Consider the following 22,163-nt stretch of genomic DNA (forward strand, 5'->3'; position numbering starts at 1 on the left):
CGGTCCAGGTAGCAGCACCTTTAATCCTTTCTTCAGTGCTCGCAAATCCGCGTACAAAGTCCGGTTGCACTTCTAATCCGGTTGACAGCGTCAATGATGCGAGGCCTGCCTGCAGTGCCCCTGCCACGTCTCCTGCTTCTGCTCGAACTACCTGTTCAGCCACTGCCTCGCAGCGAGCGTTCTGCCATGTCCTGCGCGTGTGCTGCGCATATGTATTTGCATACTGTTCGCGCTTTGTTTGCGTTTTCGAACATCGTTTGTTTTGTAAATATTGCCAACAAATTGCAAATGTCATTTACAACGCTCGCATGAAATTTGTTTGGTAAAATTGTTCTATATTGAATTTATGCAATTGAAAGAATTAAAGAGGAATGCCCTAAATATAGTACACCTTCCATACCAATATATTTTTTAATTCGCTAATAGATTTATTAAATATATTTAAATACATTTTTTTATAAGAAGATTCCATGATTCAAGTTATCTCATTTTCTAATTTCCTCTCAATCATCTCAGTTTCAATGGCGCACAAGCTTCTAGCTGTCCTTTGAAAGCGAAAGTACAACACTTGATGAGTCGCATCAACAAGCTCCATAGCATGCTTTATTATTGCTTGCATGTTACTTTCCATCAGCATTGTTTAGTTGGCTTTAAGTTGGACACCGAGCAGCCGACCGCCCCCACCTACGTGTGCAGGGGATGAGAGCTCCATGGAGCTCTATGTACCAGCGGTCAAAGGCCGACGAAAATGACCGAAAATCAATAATCAATAGTGAAGCGAAATTTGGCAAAAATAAACGACAGCTGCAATTACGAACTGCAGCAAAATGCAGCGCGTAGCCAAAGGATGCGTATTAGACGCGTGCATCAGGACGAAGAGAGTGCGCTCGCTGAAGAAGCATTCGGTGAGGGAGCGCGAGAGGGACAGCGAGCGGGGCAGGATGACAGAGAAACAGAGACGGTGAGAGACAGAGAGAGCACTTGGGGAGGCAGCGACCAGTCAATGCACGCCGTTTATGGGGACGGGGCGGACAGCACTCAGAGCCATTGAGTCTGTTACAGCCAGCAGCCGTTTTGAGTGCGTTTTTGCTTGTACCGTTGTAATTTAGTTCGCTCTTTCGAGCATATTCCGCTCTCTGGCTCTCAGCACGACCCGCTGTGCGTGTGCGTTTGTGTGAGTGTGGTTCTGTTTCTGTTTGATTGTGTTGTGTTGGTGTGTGAGTACTTTGTGTGTGTGTTTTTGGTTTTGTTCGTGCATTTTTGACATTTGTTTCTTTTGCATTTGAGTGGCTTTTGGACCAGAGCTCTGCACTATGCGGAGATTTTCAGCTATGACTAGTGCTAGTTGAGCAGGAATCCGTGTCAGTCGTGCTCAGTGCCTCGCATAAGCCGAACGTCGCTCTGGAGCAACCAACAGCAATCTCAAAAAGGACGACGAGTGTCTCAACTAAAACGAAAGCGAAACCGAAAACACAGTAGCTCTAAATAAAAAACCCCCAAAAAAACAACAACAAAAACACTATAAAAAACTACATAGTAAATCAACTGCCAGTGATTGTGTTAAGTCTAGCCGCAAACAAATATTAAACACTCGTAAACAATTTACAAATTATTGGCCAGCCTTCAGAAGAGTTTTTTCGCACATGCGCGAACTTCGCACAAAAAAGCTAAAAAGCAAAGACAAAAAAAGAGATAAAAACGACCAAAAAGGAGCAGCCACCACACACCAACACTCCTACGACTCCCTGTGCGTGTGTGTGTGTGTGAACGTGCGCCTGTGTGCTGTGCGCGGTTTGTGTTTCGCACGCACTTTTATCGCCGTTTTGTTTGATTTAACGGTGCCGCGGTCAAGTGTAGAGAGCGCGAGAGCTTACACGCCAGCAGCACCAGGAGAAGAAGCAGAAGCAGCAGCCGCTGCTCCTGTTCCCGATTCCCGTTTCGGACAAAAACTTTTTGAGATTTGCCCACAGTCGCCCAAGGTATGTAAATATCACTTTCCACTATTATTATTATCTCTCAGTTAGCCTTCAAAATTTGGCGTGCTCAGCAGGCGGTAAATCAGCACATAAATCAAGAGCAATAGTAATAGGTTTACAGTTAGAGAGCAAAGTGCACTCCACACCGCAACGGTGCAGCGATTAGAGAAATAAACAAAAACAATGGAACGCCTTTAAATAGTGCATAGTATTTCTAAGGAATAGCACAAATCGCAAAATGTTGAGGCATTCAGATAAACATAAAGCTCGATTTAACTAAATAACGTCTAAGAGAGTAAAAATGATGCGAATGTTATTATGGATTTAAATCTTTATCTAAATTTGTATGTTCAAATATTCCAATTGCTTTAGCTGTGGATTTGGAGTTAAGTCGTGTAGCTTGCTTTTTATTATATTTAATATATATTATATATGTTGAAAATAGGAAATTAGGGTAAAATAATCTTGTTTTACATCACTTTTTAGCTTTATTTTTGGACTCCATATAAACCTCTTTAAGGAGAAAATTAGCGAAATTAAATGTTTCATATGGGTTTGTCATATTTTTGAACAAAGCTTTCTTTAAAGACATAAAAGAAACATGCTTTTGGCTTTAGTTTTGCTAAGCTTTTAATTACTATTTAGTATACTATATAAGGGGATACCCTTAGTAATAAAACTCAATCTGTCTTCGAATGTTTTTTTTTTTCACTTGATTGTTTCTGTTGTTGTCGAACTCTTCTTTTTGTGTCTAACCTTAAAGACAAACACATACGCACAGACACATTCACACACAGCCACACTCACACACACACACATACATTTGCTTACATATCGCTTGCTAAAAATGCAACAGCAAAAATTCTAAAACAATATTTCAAAATCTGTCTGGCTTTTAGCCGATCTGGCGAACTTGTTTTTTGCCCGTGCAGTTTGCCAGGCCTCACCCCATCAACGCCCCACCGCGCCACGGGCTTCCCCCCACACACCCCGACACTACCCGGCGTTCCCCGGCCAGCGCAGCATTGCCCCCTGTTCGCTCGTTCGTTGCCTGGCAGCTAATTTTATTTGTTTACATGTCCGACTGCATGTTGTATTTTTTGCCCGCCTTTCTTTCGCGCCGTCCTATGGCTTTTTAGCAATTTCTTTTGATATTCGCCTTTTCTCATTTTTTCCTTTTTTTATTTTTAATATTTAATTTTAGACACTCAACTATAATTCAAAGTCAACGGTGCAATTTTTTAATGTCCATTTTGTTTGAGCCTGCCAAAAGTGCATTTCAAAATAGTTCTCACTGCACGAATGAAAACTGAAAGAAATATTTTCTTTGTGTTTTCTTTTTAACTATTTTATATTTATTTATTTTTATTATTCATTTCTTTTTTTGTTCTTTTCTTGGCAACTATTTGCTAAAATGATTGTCAGCTGCTTTGGCATATTTTTAATGTTTGCTGACAATAGAACAGAGAAGAACCGAATAGATGATCAATTTTTTGCATTTGACAATTTACGCTTGGCATTGAAAAGACTTTTCCTCGACTATTTTCCATGCAGTTTCTCTGCTTAAAACGCGCGCGATAAACATCTATTTACTCATGCATAATTAAAATTGCCTTTTGCAACAACTAAACAACTAAATATATAAATAATTTTTTATAATGCACATTCATCGACAAACGCTGCAGTTTGCCCCCGCTGCCTGCTCCCTCCCCTGGCCCATCGCCTGCCGTTACACATTTACAACAAAAACATTTTTTGTGGCGCATTTTCTGCGTCTGAATTTTCCATTTTTGCCATTTTCATGATATTTTTCCAAAGGGGGCGGTGGCTGTGGTTGTGGTTCGTGTGCGGAGCGACTGTGTTGTGTGTGGGGTGACGGGGATGCAAAGGCGGGACCAGGAGGCAACCGGCAGGAGGCTGGGGCAGGGGGGTTGGCCAAACGACTAGCACATGTTTACTTTACTTTGCAGTTTCGGTTGCGTTGCATTTCGCACTCGTTGCCCAGCACCTCGCCACCCCTTGTAAGCCTCCTGCTCGTGGCCCGCTCTTGGCCCGCTCCTGCTGATGCTCCTGCACGGCATGTAGCCGGCGTAATATTAATTTTACACTTGGCCTTTAGTTTTTGCTTTGTTATTGTTGTTCCTATTGTTATTGTTGTTGCATGTGCAAAAAAGTAGACAAACCGTAAGCTTTTCCCTCTCCCCTTGCCCCTCTCTCTCCCCTCTCTCTCTCTCTCTCTCTCTCTCTCTCTCTCTCTCTCTGTCTCTGTCTATCTCCCTCTCCCTCTTTGTTTCTGTTGCACTGACAAGCCAATTAATTTGGGTTCTTAAAAATATCACTAGCTAAATTAAATAAATATGCTAAGCACATTATACAATATATACATATTTATGTATATGTATTTGTATATATGTATTGCTTTTGTTGTTTTGCTAGAGAACTTTTGCAGCGCCAAATTTCCTGTACCATCAATTATGCATAAGTATTGTAGATATTTTAGCAGTCAGCTCGATCCGCACTCTCCAATCCCAATTACCATGTCATCACCCACCGCCGCCCCTGCTGCGTTGCCATTACCAAGAGCCGACTGCTGCTGACGTTTTGCGTTTTTAATAATATTTACTTAAAAGCACAAACAATTGGCCAAAAATGCGGCAACTGCAGTGAAATTGCAATAGGAAAAGTGCAAACAACAAAAAAGAAAACCAAAAAATATATAGAAAATTTATTGGGTATATTTCAAAACTACGCAAATCAAAGTAAAGACTAAAATAAAAATAACAAAAACAACAAAAAATAGAAGCAAAAATAGAGAGCTCTTAACCAAGCATTTGAAAGCAAAAAATAATTCTGGTATGAAATATTTCATATTCATATACAAGTTTCACTGGGTTATTAAATATCAATTTCTGCGATTCCAGAAAAATACATTTATTTTTTGTATATATATATATATGTATTTGGGATTATTAAATGGCTTCTTCATATTAGCTGGTAAAAGGTTTGAATAAATAGAAATTCTGAGAATGTTTAACAAAAAATAAATCTCTTTCTGTTTATAAAATTTATTTACGATATTTTGCGGGCTGTTTAATTACTAATTAGATTGAAATTTAAAAAATTGTTAAAAATAAATAAGACTATTTTTAGATTCGAGTATTTATAAAGTTAACAGATTTACAAAAGAATTTGTTAATATATATAAGATTTTCGCTATTTTCGCCATACCAAATATCTCAGATTTCATAATAAGTTTTTAAGTTTTTTTTTATTGCAAAAAGAGAATTGCATTGAGTTGAATTCGTAGAATCCGTATAATACCCATTGTATACAAATGTTGATTTTTATTTTGATTTAATTTTTTCTCTGGCATTGGCTTTTGGGATTCTATTTGCGTTCTATGATCGCTTTGACGAACTTTTTATAGAAATTTAACGAAATATAATGAAATTTCGCGTGCAGCTTTTCAAAAATATCTCATTAAAATAAACTTGCATAAATAACAATAATTTAATTGCTATTAAAAAGAAATTTATGTGCTTTCCATGATAACAAATTGCAAACTAAAATGCACCGTTTAATAATGATAATCGCCCAAGCTGACAAATTCGCCAGCTGTGGACTGTTCAGATTTATGCAAATATATATTTTCTATATATGCCTAACTATATTCAGTTATATATACAGTTACTCAACCATATACCGCGTAGTGCCGACAATTAACTTAAATCCTTTTGCTTTTTATTATTAAACGTGAAATTCGTCGTCGCAGGCTGCGCCTTCTAATCCAATCCTCGATGCTCGCTCCTGGCTGCTCGCGCTGATTAACTTTAATCCACTGCGTGCCGTGTGCGAGGGGAAAACTCGTTGCGTTTTGTGTTCTAATCTGCATAGCTTAAGTTTCGCGGCCCGGATCATCCAAATCCAATGCGCGTAATTTTCTTCTTTTTTCTCGTGTTTGCATTTTTCCGCTTTTGTTTTTGTTGCCGCTCTAATCCAGTTTGAATGGATCAAGAAGCTGAGGTGAGTGCGCGACTCGCGACTCCGCGACCCGATACCTGACTTTCGCTCACCTTTTTCCCATCTAATCCCTTGACGCGTGTGTCGCCTACCTGGCCCAAATATAAGCAACGACCATTTGCAATCCGACAGTCAGTCACAAATTTGCTCGTCCAGCGACCAGACACACAGCATCCGCTCCAGATCCACTGCAGCACAATCACAAACGCAATAATTGGAATATATAACACGAATATCCGTAGCACGAGCAGCGCTAGGTGAGACCAATTACCCAAGGATATCCCGTACCACCCCACACCCGTCCGCCTCACCAGCCATTTTGTCCTCTGCAAAACTCACTCAAATTGCCACCCCGCTACACGCTCTCTCCTAGCAGCAGGGTGGCACGCTTGGCTTAGGGGTGGCAAAAATAAAAACACTTGGAAAAAAAGCAAACAAAAAACAAGAACAAGAAAAAAAAGGAATTGAGACAAAAAGCATAAAAAACTCGACGCAGGCGCACTGACCACATACATTCAAATTACAATCTTAACCGTGTGCTCTTTGTTCCTTCCTTTGCAGCCGTAACCAGCAACATGCCTAACTGGGAGACGAGCACCGCGGCGCCCAACTACGAGCAGCACAATGCCTGGTACAGCAGCATGTTTGCCGCCAACATCAAGCAGGAGCCGATGTCGCATCACCACAGTCACCATCACGACAATGGCAGCAACAGCAACAGCAACAGCGGAGCGAGCAGCCCAAGGCAATCGCCGCTGCCCTCACCCAATGCACCTGGCACTCAGCTAGAGCAATACCTCAAGCAACAGCACCAGCAGCAGCAGCAGCATCAGCAGCCAATGGATACGATGTGTGCGGCTGCCATGACGCCGTCGCCGAGCAACAATGATCAGAACAGCCTACAACATTTTGATAGCACACTCCAGCAGCAATTGTTGCAGCAGCAGCAATACCAGCAACACTTTCAGGCAGCGCAGCAGCAGCAGCAGCAGCATCATCATCTCACACTGGGCGGCTTCAATCCGCTGACGCCGCCGGGTCTGCCAAATCCCATGCAGCACTACTATGCCAGCAGCATGCGCCCCAGTCCGCAGCCCACGCCCACAGCCGTGCCCACGGCGGTGGCAACGGTCATACAGACCGGCGACAAGCTGCAGGCGCTGACGCCGCCAATGGACGTGACGCCGCCCAAGTCGCCGGCCAAGTCACAGCAATCGAGCGTGGAGCCCGAGAAGGAGCACGATCTGATGTCGAACTCGAGCGAGGACATGAAGTACATGGCCGAGTCCGAGGACGACGACAGCAACATACGCATGCCCATCTACAACTCGCACGGCAAGATGAAGAACTACAAGTGCAAGACGTGCGGCGTCGTGGCCATCACCAAGGTGGACTTCTGGGCGCATACGCGCACCCACATGAAGCCCGACAAGATTCTGCAGTGCGCCAAGTGCCCCTTTGTGACGGAATTCAAGCATCATCTGGAGTACCACATTCGCAAGCACAAGAACCAAAAGCCTTTCCAGTGCGACAAGTGCAGCTACACCTGCGTCAACAAGTCCATGCTAAACTCCCACCGGAAGTCGCACAGCTCCGTCTATCAGTATCGCTGTGCCGACTGCGACTATGCCACTAAATACTGTCACAGCTTCAAGCTGCATCTGCGCAAGTATGGCCACAAGCCCGGCATGGTGCTGGACGAGGATGGCACGCCCAATCCCTCCCTGGTCATCGATGTCTATGGCACACGGCGCGGACCCAAGAGCAAGTCCTTCTCGGGCAGCAGCTCCAGCTGTGGCGGCTCCAGCAAGCGGAGCAGTGCTGCATCAGCTGCCTCCCATCAACAGCAGCAGCACCAGCAGCAACAACTTCAGCCCCAGCCACAACAGCAGCAGCAGCAGCAACAGCAGCAGCCTGTGCTGCCACCAAGCGCAACCTCTCAGCTATCCGCCGCGCTCCAAGGATTTCCCATCCCATCTGCAGCCGCAGCAGCCACAACATCAGCACCAGCAGCTGTGGCGCCCGTCTCCCCACCGTCGCCGGCCAAGAGCGTGGCCAGCGTTGAGCAGGCGCCCAGCCTGTCCAGCGCGTTGCTGCCGCCATTGGCCAGCCTGCTTCAGCAGAACCGCAACATGGCCTTCTTCCCCTACTGGAATCTCAATCTGCAGATGCTCGCTGCCCAGCAGCAGGCAGCGGTTCTGGCACAGTTGTCGCCGCGCATGCGTGATCAGTTGCAGCAACAACAACAGCAACAACACCAACAGCAGCAACAGCAGCAGCAGCAACAGCAGCAATTGCCTCCGCATAGCGACAACGAGGAGGATGAGCATGATGATGATTTCGAGCGCAAATCCGTGGACTCAGCTATGGATCTGTCACAAGGCACTCCGGTCAAGGAGGAGCCTCAGCCCCACAGCAATTGTGGCCACATGGCCATTAACCTGAAGCTGAAAGACGATGACACACCTCTGATCAGCAGCAGCAGCACCTCCCGCCGCAAAGGTCGTGTCCTCAAGCTGGACACGCTGCTGCAGCTGAAATCGGCTGCGATGTCATCGCCGGAGCAGCAACTGAAACTGCCGCCCAGTGTTCTGCCCACGGCCTCGTCGCCCATTGCCGGCAGCAGCGCCAACAAGCAGCTGGCGGATGATCCCTGCTCTGGTGCCAGCTCCGCGGATGAGTCCATGGAAACGGGCCGTGTGCCGCAGGCCAACACGAGCGCCAGCTCAACGGCCTCCAGCTCCGGCAATAGCTCGAATGCCAGCAGCAGCAGCAATGCCCCTCCAGCTGCCGTCGTTGCCACCTCCGCCACCGTATCGAGCTCATCCACAGCCACATCCACGGGCAGCAGCGCTCCGGCCATATACGAGTGCAAGTATTGTGATATTTACTTCAAGGACGCTGTGCTCTACACAATCCACATGGGGTATCACAGCTGCGACGACGTCTTCAAGTGCAACATGTGCGGCGAGAAGTGCGACGGACCCGTCGGCCTCTTCGTGCACATGGCCCGTAATGCGCACTCCTAAGAGCCACTCAGCGCCGGCGGCCCACAATATTGTTATTAGATATTTTTATTATTATTAACATATTTCGTTGTCCAAAATTGTATATATTCGTAATTTAAGTTTTCATTTTGTTGTCGAGAATTGTACATAAGCCAAAAATGCGCCAAAACGCTACCAACTAACTCTAGACCTAAGCCCACAGCCCCATAGATTCGTGTCTAGCTCTAACTGTAGATCTAATGCAACTATGTAGTAACTATCCCCTCTCTCTGCTAGCCTCTCTCTACTCTCTGTATCCTTTCAGCTTTCAGTTTTCAATTTCCAGCGAACGAAAGCAAACTCAAGCTAAAACAAAAACTAACATCACAAACCGAACAAAAACCGTGAAAAAGGTTTAAAAATTCCTAGTTTAAGTCGACATTAACTTAACTTAATTCGTAAGCAATCAGTCCAAAGTCACAGTTACACAGCAGCGATTAGTGTATAACTATTATATTTTCTTTACATAATAAATGTTTAGTCTTAAAAAAAAAAAGAAGAAGAAAAATAAGCGAGTGCTCTCTTTTCATTGATATTGCAGTATTTTGTTAGCCTAATTTCAGTCTTAAGTCAAGCCACAATAAACGAACAATTTTTCAAGAATAATTTAAAGTTTTTATGATTTTCTTTATTTTTTATTCCTTTAACTCATTCGGCATAATGACAATATTTTTGATATCGATCAAAAAGAAGTACAAATCTAGAGATTTTACAACTCGAAATTTTCAACAAAAATGTGTAAATGCCCACGATTTTTAAATTGAATAAACATAGATATATTAAGTGTATTGTATAAACAAATATTTACAAAATATTATGCGCAATCTGAGCAAATGGATCAAAATTCAAGTTTAATTAGTTTCTAGCTGTAAATGTAAATCAAGGTCAGAATATTTGAATGACCTTGTAATATACAATCCCAGTGTGAAGAAACACCTGTATAGTAAAATACTTACAAATAAATAGAGTTTCCCAAATGTTTTTATGTAATATTGAATAAAGAATAATATGCGATATAAAGAAATTCATATATAAGATTCTATAGTTTCATGATCGTTGCCAGATGTCAGCGGCTTTTTCCGGAAGATGATTTATGGAAATTTTCGCCTACACAACAGCCACACAATGTGGTGTAACGGTTAATTGAAAAACTGCTCCATCATGGGCTAAATGCTCGGGCTATTAAGTGAAAAAACTGTGCGGGTGACCCGAGCAAATTGGCCTGGCGAGAGAAATAGCTGTGAGGATCGTCCAGGCTTAAGTACTTCCCTTGATCGATCATTGTCTGGCATTTTGCGTGAAAACGCACAATTCGCATGGCATATGAGCTGAGAGGGGGGAAATTATATAATAATAATGAAACGCTCATGAGCACACGCTCATGGGCAACGCCTTTCAAGGGATCTGGCGACGATCGCGAGGATCGCTTGGGGAGTTCACTCGGAACTGCGCATGCGTCGCACACGCTTTGCCTACAAATGGCGCGTGCTCTTGAGTTGGAAAACCAATTTTCCTTTCCCTCGATCCCTTGGCGCATTTTTGGGCGTTTTATAAATAGTTTTTCCAGCTGGCTTCTGATTGGCTGCAAGTGATTTGAGTGTGGGATAGACACGACATAGCTCGAATATTTGTTCATTAGATAGTTTTCAATATTTTTAATTTTCCGTTTTTCCCTCATTAAAACTGTGCACCCACACTGCAATAATTGATATTTATGATAGATAGAAATTAAATTCAAAATGGGGCCCCGCCTAGAATAGAGTTTAGAAAATATTGTCTGTAAGTTCATGTAAAAATTTTATGGTGGTCCAGCTGATATTTGGTCAACAACCCAAAGATCTAATCTGAAATAAGATTTTGCATATCCCTTTAGTCGAACATTTCCAGATTCTTGTCCATTTGAGCGCACGTAATTTGCTAATAACCCACTGGACAGTCGGCTCTCTATTTTGGCTTGTGGCAAGCGCAAGCGCAGCTCTAAGATGTTTATCTGCCGCACAGAATCTTAACCTCAATCTGCTGCCTAACGATGCTCGGTCGATCCCTAGTCTTGTTTGCCAGCTCTTATCTCGGCTTGTGGTATTGTTCCCATCCTTCTGGCCATTGTTCGGTTCGCAGACAAAAAACTCGGAGCATAATAGAAAGACGAATCTCTTTTAAGTAAAACTAGCCGGGGTCGCCGAGGATACCCCACAGTCTCGAATGGTCGTTGACTGACTGACTGACCATTTAAAAGGTGTAATTTTCGGTTTGAGATGTTGCGCATGCGCCATTTTTCCGGTTTCTATTGTATTTACTGCAATTCCCTCTTCTCTTCTAGCAGCTGTTGCTCATTTTGCACCTTTAGCTACAAAATTCTTGTGCGTTTTTTGTAGCGAAAGGTTTTGTAAATCAAAATGTCTTTTAGGCTAAAGCAATTTTCTCATAATGTAAGGGAATTGACATCAATATAAAGTTTTTAAATGTTCATTTCATAGTTCCAATATCATATCTAGAAATATCTTTTATTTATTATACATGAAATCATCTAGTAATAGTGGGAGGGATAATATTACAGTTATAGTATTGTGTACTCAAGTCCATATGATATATATGTAGATTTCTAATTAGATGTATAAGCCGTGTTGATATAGATCCGTTCCTCTTTCTCTGGCTATTAGTCCATATACATAAATATCAATATACATAAAAATCAATTACGATTTCCATTTCCGTGAATTCGATTAATCCGCTTGGGCATTTTGAGCTTCCTCTAAGTTCTAAAGACAGGAATTAAAGACAGAATTTGATGTTCACTTATGTGAAATATATATATATTTGTTTTCATTTTTAAAATATCATAAAGGAATTATTTCAGATATATGCTAATGAAATCGACTATTTCTCTCACAGACTTTCCATGATAATATTTGATAAGAAAATTATTTTATTTTAATGAAGTTTTTAGAGAACGAAAGAAGAGTTGGCCTAACTTTGAACTAAAATGCCTCCATTTTGTTGTTACCCTTCAAGCAAATATATATAAATTTATATTTATATATACGATATATCGTCTGGCTTATCCTACAATCTACATAAGAACCGCAGCCAGCACACAATGGTAAACATGAAAGTATTATTAATGCCACGAAAAAAATCTCCCACAGGGCTGAACATAAAATAGGTATTTACAGTCACAACCACCCCCGGAACTACTAACAACAACAACAACTGCGACGACAACTACAATAAAGTGTACAAAAAAAATCCACAGAGCGCACGCCATATTGAATATATTGAGTCTGGATTGTGGTTGGGGTTATGTAGGGTTGGACTGGACTTGGTCTAGGGTGTGGGTAGCCATTTTTAGACGCGTCAGATGCTCAACAGCTAAAAATAAGCCAACTAACAATTCCGAAATAATTCGACGGAGCTGGAAGGAAGTTGAGTCGAAAAGTGTTACAAGGTTTTTCACTATGGCAAAACTAGCCAGCGCTGCATGGGCAGCTGGGAGGGGGCGTAATGCCACACACTAGCTGGATAGTGGACAGGGACAGAGGGATGGGGGCGTGGGTTCGATGTGCACGTTGTGTGGGTGTTCAGTTGATTAACACACGCAAGGGTGCCGTTAAATGCCAGCGATACACTCACCATTTATAACTGCTCTTGACCATGGACCATGAGACGCTGGATGGCTGGCAATACACCCCGCCAGGTCGCAGACCACGAGCCCTTATCAAACAGCCGTTGCCGCCTGATCCGATGAGCTATGTAGCTGCTGACTGCCATTTCGCAGAGACGGCGCCCACATTCAGCACGAGACGAGACGAGATGGAACGGAATTGTTAAGGTCTACACGTTATTATTAGAAAATTGCCTTCGACCAGCATCTGTAGCCAATTATGGCCTGGCTCTGATCCATTGAGCATGACGTCATGTGCTGCCGTCTATCGGCACCTAACAATATCCCTCGCTATTCATGCAAACCAATCCTAACTCACACACACACACACACACACACACGCCGCCGAAGGATTTGCTGAATAGCCGATAATTTATTTCTGTAAACAATTTTCACTGGAATTGCGCACGGTCCAAGAACCACTTTCGCTTCTTCAACCAGTCCAACAGCTGACCAAGGTCCGTTCATCATCGAGCCCATGTGTTGGTAGATGGAACGAATTTTTAAATAGGCCCCGTTAACAAGCAGACCTAAAGATGCCAACGCTTCAGCCAGGTGAGTGTTTTGGCATGAGCTAAATTATATCTATCGCTTATAAACGCTATAAAACGAAAAACATTACAACTTGGTATAGAACTGGGCGTGCCACCGCTTATGTTCATGGAGCATATACAATTTTTTATGGGATAAAAACAAAAAGATTCTTTTTGTTAACAGGCCGAAGGAGTTTTTATTTTACAATAATTTCCCTCGGCTCAGCGAGGGATACACAAATAAATCAGGCAAAGATTATATATTTTTTAAAAGTTAGACTAATAGATCGTCTTTTAAAAGTACTGCCGTTCATGAAATATTTCGAAATTCATTTGGCTGAAAAGAAACTGAAACTGAAAATAGTTTAATTTACTTTTTGTGGCAATAATTTAAAACTTGCATTCTATGTAGGGGCCTCTTTGTGCATTCCATTATTGAGATTGGGGAACTAATTACTCTACCTCCATGAGTGCGCCATTGAAATTCGAATTCAATTGAAGTGCAAAAACCAAAACTAATTGCAACACATTCTGTGATAAATATGCAAAACTGAATCGAAACGCCGGCCGGGTGCTGACTAATATGTATGTGTGTATGTGTATGTGAATGATGCTGAAAGGTGGTAACACCCGTAGATACCCACTAACCCAATGAGGTTGCCAAAAACAAAAAACAAAAATGAAACACCAAATCCACTCAGCATTAAAAAGAAAAAAATGTTTATAGTTCCACACAGTCCACACTTCACATGTAAATCGGAATCAGAATGCTAGGGATGTACATACATACATACATATAGGCGTATGTATATTTGTATTGGAGTGGGAGGGAGATGGAAAAACTAGAATCGCCTACATGATGAACATTTTCGAAGATAGAAAAAACATCTGCCCCTGATGGCACTTTAGTTAACGAAAAATAACAATGGTTAAAAATATACATAGCCATTTATACATATACACATGCATATATATGTATATATATTCGTATGCATGCAGCATGGAACAAAAAAAAGGAATCTCTTTGTTGTTGTTGTTTTGGACTGGCTGTGCCATCGATAATGTCCAGCATCCGTTATAGAGAAAAAGGAAGTCGAAATAAACGACAGCAGCGTGTGCCTGATGCCCTTTGCCTCAGCCTGTCCATGTCTGTGTCTATGTGTCTCTGTATATGTGTGTGTGTGTGTGTGTCTGTGGGGGTTGCACACGCGTCCTACTTAGTAGTCCGCCGTGGCGTTGTCCTCAACTATTTGCACTGGACAGACAATGCCGTGGACTGGACAGCCGTTGGCGGCCTTCGTTTGGACAGTTTGCTACATTTGCCGCGCACAAACAATCAAAATTGTGTGGGCTACTCGATTGAGTTCGATTTTCTTGTATCCTCACACACACACACACACACACAGAGAGATTTTTTCCTCTTTATTTTTTGCAGCCTTTACTTAGATGCTATATTTACGCTAGGCCGGCGACGCAGATGTCGGCGAGTCAACAGAGTAATCGTAGATGCCTGGGATACCATTCAGGCTGGACGTCTCGAAAATAAAACATACCCAGCAAATGGAAAAGTCCGATAAGCTTTAGATCTTAAATAGAATACATATCCTTACTATTAGAAATTAGATTATAGAAATTTATTATAGAAATTATATTATTACATTATACCATTCCTATACCTATTATATCCTCACATCTATCATCTCTTAGCCCATATATATACGAGTTTTTTTTAGCATATATCACATCCCCCTGGTTGATCCTGTACAACCAATCAAAATGTTTGCAACACAAGCCGAAAAGTCAAAAAACGCCTATTGCACAATCAGAAGCGAACAATTTCACGCTTCGCACATAAAAAACGCGATTACGACCAATAAAAATATAGGAAAAAAGAACATAAGTAAATAAAAGTGCCTGAAAAAAAGAACAAAAAATAAACAAAAAATGGTTTCATATGTGCAGAAAAACTGCAAATGCTGCAAATAGGGTGGGTAGAGTAAACATCCCCTACTCGGGGAGGGTTGCAACATCCATGGAAACCTTTTCACAATACCGAATAAATCGATATTTTTTGCCAGTTTTAGCCTCTGTTGTTTTTTTTTTCCTTCTCATTTTTTTGTCATGTGAATAAAAAACAGGTAGTTGTTTTTTGTATCTTTCAGTAACAGATACTTTTCCTTTTGGACAAAGATGTGAATAGATCTGGTATCTGGTACAGATAGACTTGGGTCTGGCCTGTAGATCGACTTATTGGTCTTTGTGCAGCGAGAAGTGCAAATGTCAGCTGGAGTTCTGTAATGTGAGCAATTAGACATGCTCTGGCCAGGTATCATTATCAGGCTGGGGCAACAACTTACAGGTGTTAAACGATACCGTCAAGGTATAGCCAAGGGCCCACAAATCTCGACAAGTTGTCACTGCTGCTCACATATCAAGACATTAAACATTTGATGGGCGGATATGGGTTTTGGGTTACCCTTGAGCTGGGCTGCCTGGCACGTTGCAATTGGGATGTGCAATGTGCCACTGCCCCATCCCAATTCCAGGCCGAGCAAATCGCAAGCCTTTCACTCAGCAGCCAGGTGTCGCCTACGCCTGCAACCGCATCCATCAGAGCTGTCGCCTGCTTCTATTTGTTCTACGTGAAGTGCAGCCATTATGCTGCACATATTTTGCCCACATTCATTCAATTGTCTGCGTCTAGACACAATTTCCAGCTGCTCCTTAATTCAATTGAATTGTGGCTAGATCTCAGCTTGCCACATTTGCAAATGTCATTGATTTTTGCCAAATCAGCGCAGCGCAACGAACTCATTTCGCTGCCTTTTATGCCAATATTCTGAGCTGTTTCAGTACCCTCCGAATGAGGTGTTATTTTTCTACATTTTAACCCTTTTTTGGGCTCAATCATAAGCCGTTTCGGTGGTGGCTGTCAACAGAAACATCTGCTTTCATTTATCCAGCTTGCTATCGTTACAAGTCGAGATTAATTAGTCACGATAATTGCGTAGTTCTTCACCTTATTTGCCACGCAAGAATAAAATTGTGTAGTTTGATGATGTTGGATATTATGATTAAAAGTGTTATATTATAAATTATATTTTTCATATATCTTTAATATTGACTATAAAATTAAGAGACTACAAATATATTTTTTTAATATATATAAAAATATTTAATAATATAATCATAGTTAGAAAAACTTCTAAGTATAAATTAGAGTTTTCGACATGATTTTTTTTTTTTTTTCCAAATTTAAAAAATCAAAATATATACTGTACTTGGAATAAGTGAAGCCTAAAGCATAAGGTCATTGAAATAAAGGTGTGTTCCTTCTCTCAGCAAATTGGAAAACATATGAAATCGATCAGCTAAGCTTAACATTTTAAAATTTCTTCTACAAATATTAAAATTAAAATAATTTTTAAATATTACAATTAATATACTTGAAAACATTAGCCTGGGCTCTTTTCTAAAAATGATTGAACCATTTTGAACTTTCTCGTTCTAATGTGTCGCGCTGCTAACTTCCTTTTCATTTTTCTTTTATATTGAAATATTCTGAAAATTTTGAACATTAGCTCAATTCTACTTAGAAAATCAACTTGTAGAAGTGCTGTCCATATAATAGGTTTATTCTTAGTAAGTAACTCCTTTTACTGATACTCATACTCATGAAAATTTGGATTATCAGAATCTGTAACTGGACTTACTTACACAACTATGCCTGCTTTGCCGCCATTTTGCTTCTACATAGTTCCAACCCTCAAACATATATCGTTTTCCCCCCTTTTTGTCATTCACGCGTTATAACACTTTTATATTTTTAAAAATGTCAAACACACACACACACACACATATACGTAATTTTCACTTTCATCCCGCCCTATCCACTATTTACTACATACAAAGCAAGGGTAGAAAAATCCAAAATTAACGACGCCCAATAAAAACAAGAAAATAATATGAGCTCGGCAGAGTGCCCGAAAAGAGTTTGAATTATTTGTTTTTATTTTTAGGCAGCCCCTCGTATTGCTTAACAGCACGTAAGTAGATTTAATGGTGGGCCAATCAACGCTCGGGGATTACACGGCGCATCTATGGCAGCGTGGCACCGCAAGATCCCCGGCATTGAACTTGAAAAGTGTTCGAAATGTGCCCAACAACAAAAACAACAACAACAGCAACAAAAACACAAATGCAACAGATACAAAAACACGCGCTGAGTCTACCCTTTCAACACGTTGGGCAATCAAAGGAACGCGCTCTCCGAGAAACCCTTCGACTGTCGCACATCTTTATAAATAGCCCGTGCCGCCGAGGAACCCTTGCTTAGTCTTTTCTTATTGTGATCACCTCAAGACCCTGCCCCTGACTTGTTGCATCATCATCCTCATCGAGTTACCCTCATCATATCGAGTGCACTCACAAATTAACCACCAATAAAAAGGCACTTCATAAAAAAAAAAACAACTTCCGTTTTTTTGGTCCTTTGTTCACTGCCTGTTGCTTCCCCCTTACCGCCTGCCATGTTTCCTTTTTTTAAATTATGTTGTAATCGAGGAGTCTCGTAAACACCCCTAATATGATTTTTAGCGCCACTTATCGCGCACTTTTTTAGGGTGTTTTTTGTTCCCTCTTTTATTTATGGAAAAAAACCATGTAGTTGGGGGTTAAAAAAATTGACATGGTAATTGGAGTGTATTATGTAATTAACTTCTCAAGTGGGGGCATGATGTTATAGGGTGGCTAACATGGGCGTGGCCGACATTTTTTATGAAAATCAAATGTTGAAAAGATTGTATTCATTTATTGGAATTGTATAAAGGGAATATCGTTATTTTTTGTCAAATTGTATGTAATATTCGGTATATAGAAGAATAGAGAGAGAAAGAGAAATGGATACGAAGTCAGTCTATCTATAGGAAGACTTAGAATTAGTAGTACTTACCGATCGTAAATATCTTTTCTTTGAAATCCATTTTAATCGATTTACATATTTTGGAAGTAAATATTCTTTCTGTACAGGGTAATTTCATTCGTTATTATCTATTTGGAAATATATAATATAAAGTATAATTGCATTGCATTAGTTGACTATTTGTCAACTAAGCCAGAGAGTCTATACACGAAAATATTTTATAAATCAAATATTTAGAACAGAATAATGCAAATATTATAAGTTTCATTTCCTCCTCATAGATCAACACAATTAAATAAGCTCAAGTTGGAAACGATTTAAAATATTACTTAATTATCTGATTTACTCACTAAAAATGAACAAAATTCTTGAGTTTTGCTTAAAAGAAAACCTAACTCTGTAACTAACTAACAGTATTCAATGAGTACCTATTTTCACTAACTAATACCTAGGTACATATTTATAGTTTGATTATTTCCATTAAAATTTTATATATCTGATTTCCGCAAGAACTCTCGTATTCTCTAATCTAAAGAGAATAAAGGATATTCAAATCATTGTTCGTTAGGCATTGGCATGCGGCTGCTGCTGCTGCTGCATCATCTGCTGCAGCTCGGACGGCATAATGAACTCATCGCATAAAATGCTGATCGAATAGATCCTCAATCGGTCCTGCAACAAATTGCCGCCCATGCAGCGGCCGACAATGGAGTTTGAATAGTTGTTCAGGTCTATGCACAAATTCAAATGTCATTCAAATACGGCTCGCCAGCACAATGACGGTGCTAAATGGACGGGCACGCGGCCAGAGCTGGGAGGAGATCGAGCACGAGTAGGAGTAGGAGCAGGAGTAGGAGAATAGGAACCACGGGACATAAGCAGCCGCAGCCGCAGCAGCAGCAGCAGCAACGCCTGCATCTCATTTCGGCGCAAATCTGTTCGTTGTTGTCATGAAAATACGATTTCAATGGGACAGCGCGCCAATATCCTGGCACAGGATACGAACGAATATTGTTATTATTTTCATGTTTCATCCGGTTTCATGTGCTCGCTGCCCGGTGCGTCGGCGTTGGAGTTCCCTCGACTGACAGACAGCAGGCAGAAGGCAGAAGGCAACGTGCAGCGGCTACAAAAACAAAAACAAAAGCAACTGGCTGAAAATGAAACTCAAACTGGGCCCTGGGTGTAGCCATCGGTCTCGACTTCCTTTTGAGTGCAACCACAACACTAGCCAAAGGCAACTGCCGACCTCATTCACCGTCGCCTGTCGGGTCTTCGGCTAGATCTTCGTCTCTATCGTTGTCGTTGTTTTGCACCGATAAGCGTGACATTTTCATATTGTTGGCGATCAGAATTCGAGTTCCATTCAAGCAACGCTTGGCGATTGAATTCTGCAAGCAGATCCTGGCTGAGCCGAAGCACGCCAATCACTCACTGACCGGATTAGCTGAAGTGAAGTTTTTTATCTGTTTCTAGTCGTCGATTGTCCTCTGCTAATTGGACCGATCCTCACATAGTCTCATTCATTCCAACAAAATGCAAGCCGATGGCCATGAAATCGGAACCCGCTCTCGATAGGGCGATATCTAGAAGATGTATCAATAATCTTTATTTTTTATGAGCGTGCAATTGCCGTAAAATTCGAGCAGACATCCCGGAAAGTCTACTATTTTGTGGAAGATGTACCTATATACTATTTGAGTATGCAATATTGGCTGGAATAAAATATGAAACAGGGCGTCAACTAAATTCGAATGTTTTACAATTTTTCATTAATATAAGATTTCACTGTTTAAAAGGTCAAAGACGAAGTCGATTGCTAATAGGAGAGTATATTACATAAACTTCTTTATCGATCGAACTATAAAAGATTATAGTATTTTTTTATATCCTAAACCCAAAGTAAATGGGAGTTCTAGGAATAGTAGTTTCTAGCTTCGATTTACTAAAATTACTAAATTTCACTTATATCAACAGCATATTAAATTATTGAAATAGGAAACACATTGAAATATAAGGAAGCCTCTACTCTCAACTGACGAACACCCACACACAGATGTCCTGGCACATAGAGAGACAATTTTTAACACATTCTTTAGAACATGGAGCAGGAGTTTTTCATGGCTGAAAGATTACTAAAAACTACCAGAAATTAGTGCATAACTTCATAACTCCAGTTTGGACAGATGTCAAATGGGATCGCAGGCGGCGAACCAGGATTCGACTTAACCCCGCGCTCATTTAAATGTCACTTCTGCAGAAACAAAAACAAATCCCCAAAGGAGCAGGCATAAGAAAATCATTTGTAAGGCAAGAAACTGTGAATGCATATTTGAACTTCACCTCGGGGTCGCCACTGAGACCAGGGTCAGAGCTATAGATCTTGAGCGTGTGCTAAGGGCAGCAGCAGCAGCAGCAGCAGCCAAATGCCATCAAGGGTCGCGATATTGGCGCGCAAGATTTGTGTGTTTCCGGAGCGAGGGTCGGTGTGAGGGTCGGGATCGGGGTCCTTAAAATTCCTTGCCTGGCTGCCAGCTCCTTGGCGAGCGTAATAGCGTAAACATTTAATGGGAGCGTGCGCTGCGCACGCGCAACATTGCCTCACCCCGAATCTCGGTCTCAACCCCGGCTTCTATCCTCCCTCGAACTCGTGGCGTCATTGTTTGATTTCCTTCAGGATTTGTGTATTACTTCTGCGTCTTATGATTGAATACTTTCTTTATGCTCGCGTCAATTTATTGTATTTTGACGATTTTTCATATTCATGATCATAATCTTATGGCATTCTCTATGGAGCATGAACAGTACTTGGGGTGTAGTATATAACAAATTTGCGGTTGATAGTTTCGGAAAAATATGCAGCGTGATTGTTCATAATGCGTACGATGCTGCTTACATATTGTGCGTGAAGAATTTTCCTTCTTAAATTTATTCAACTGATAAAAAAAGACAACTGAATAAATCTTTCTAAAAAATATGAAACATATTTATTCAATTTATTCATTCTGCCTAAATTGTAGGTGAAACTATATATAGTTTATCAATATTAATATAAACTTATTTATGCTAAAAGACGAATAATAATGTCTGCCATTTCTTACTCAATACATATAAGCATGTATGTCTAATGAACTACAAAAATACTATTTATAAAAATATAATAATATAAAAAGATAATTAAAATTTAATAAATATGAATTGAATTTATTCATAGACTTTAAATAGTAATTTAAAATTTTGTCAATGATTAGTAGTATAAATACTACCTTTAATATTAATCCTATGATATAGACTAGCAGTATATTAAAATCACGGCATATTCAACAGAAACTCACTCAAATATTTATGCACTCAATATATAAGGAATCCAATAAAGAATCCAAAAGCAAAGCTTTAGCATTGCTTTAGTTTTTACATGGAATCAACTGGTGCGCGGTTGCCACACACATGTGGCACACTTAACACCTCCAATTCATAATGAATGAGTTAAGAGCATCAACAAACTAAACATTAACATATAGCTTCGACTACTGCCACTTCGACTGCGACTACTGTGGCAGCAGCTCTGCCCCTTGTGACGCTTGAGGAATTGCGTGTCAGGGATACGCCCGCATGGCCGGCAGGACATGTGTTAATCAAGTAGCGGCCTCAGCGGCGCATAACTCAACTGCAGTCAGCAGATGCTTGTATATATGAATATGTGTGTGTGTGTGTGTGTGTGTGTGAGCGAGGAAGCGAACGAGTAAACAGCTGCAGCAGCTCATGCTCCCAAGTCTACGACAAGGACTAAAAATAGTTGGAGGCAAGGTGCAGAGCGAAGCTGTGATCTGCCCGGGGGGATTTATGTGACAGAATTCTCGTGTTTACGCTTAATTTTCGTTTAATTTTTATGGGCGCCAAGACGAGACGGCTGCCGTTGCATAAAGGGAGCTGCGTTCAATGCCTGGCAAATTTGGCCATTTGTCTTGTCTTGACATCGATCGCTGTATTTACTGATCAAACATA

The 22,163-nt window shown here is 41.1% G+C and overlaps 1 protein-coding gene across 2 annotated transcripts; it reads left to right on the top strand.

Annotated features, from left to right (window-relative positions):
* Positions 1 to 1,324: 1,324 nt before the first annotated feature.
* LOC6573819 (protein hunchback) lies at positions 1,325 to 9,649 on the top strand. Of its 2 annotated transcripts, none has more exons than XM_001999842.4 (2): positions 1,325 to 1,979; positions 6,558 to 9,649. In XM_001999842.4, the coding sequence occupies exon 2, from the start codon at positions 6,572 to 6,574 to the stop codon at positions 9,023 to 9,025; it is 2,454 nt and encodes an 817-aa protein (XP_001999878.2). In that variant the 5' UTR covers positions 1,325 to 1,979; positions 6,558 to 6,571; the 3' UTR covers positions 9,026 to 9,649. The 2 variants fall into 2 exon arrangements, with proteins under 2 accessions (XP_001999878.2, XP_032589408.1); XM_032733517.2 differs by lacking the exon at positions 1,325 to 1,979 and adding an exon at positions 6,133 to 6,253.
* Positions 9,650 to 22,163: the final 12,514 nt, after the last annotated feature.

The sequence above is a fragment of the Drosophila mojavensis genome, unplaced genomic scaffold, assembly GCF_018153725.1.
Source record: "Drosophila mojavensis isolate 15081-1352.22 unplaced genomic scaffold, ASM1815372v1 contig_16, whole genome shotgun sequence".
Taxonomy (NCBI): domain Eukaryota; kingdom Metazoa; phylum Arthropoda; class Insecta; order Diptera; family Drosophilidae; genus Drosophila; species Drosophila mojavensis.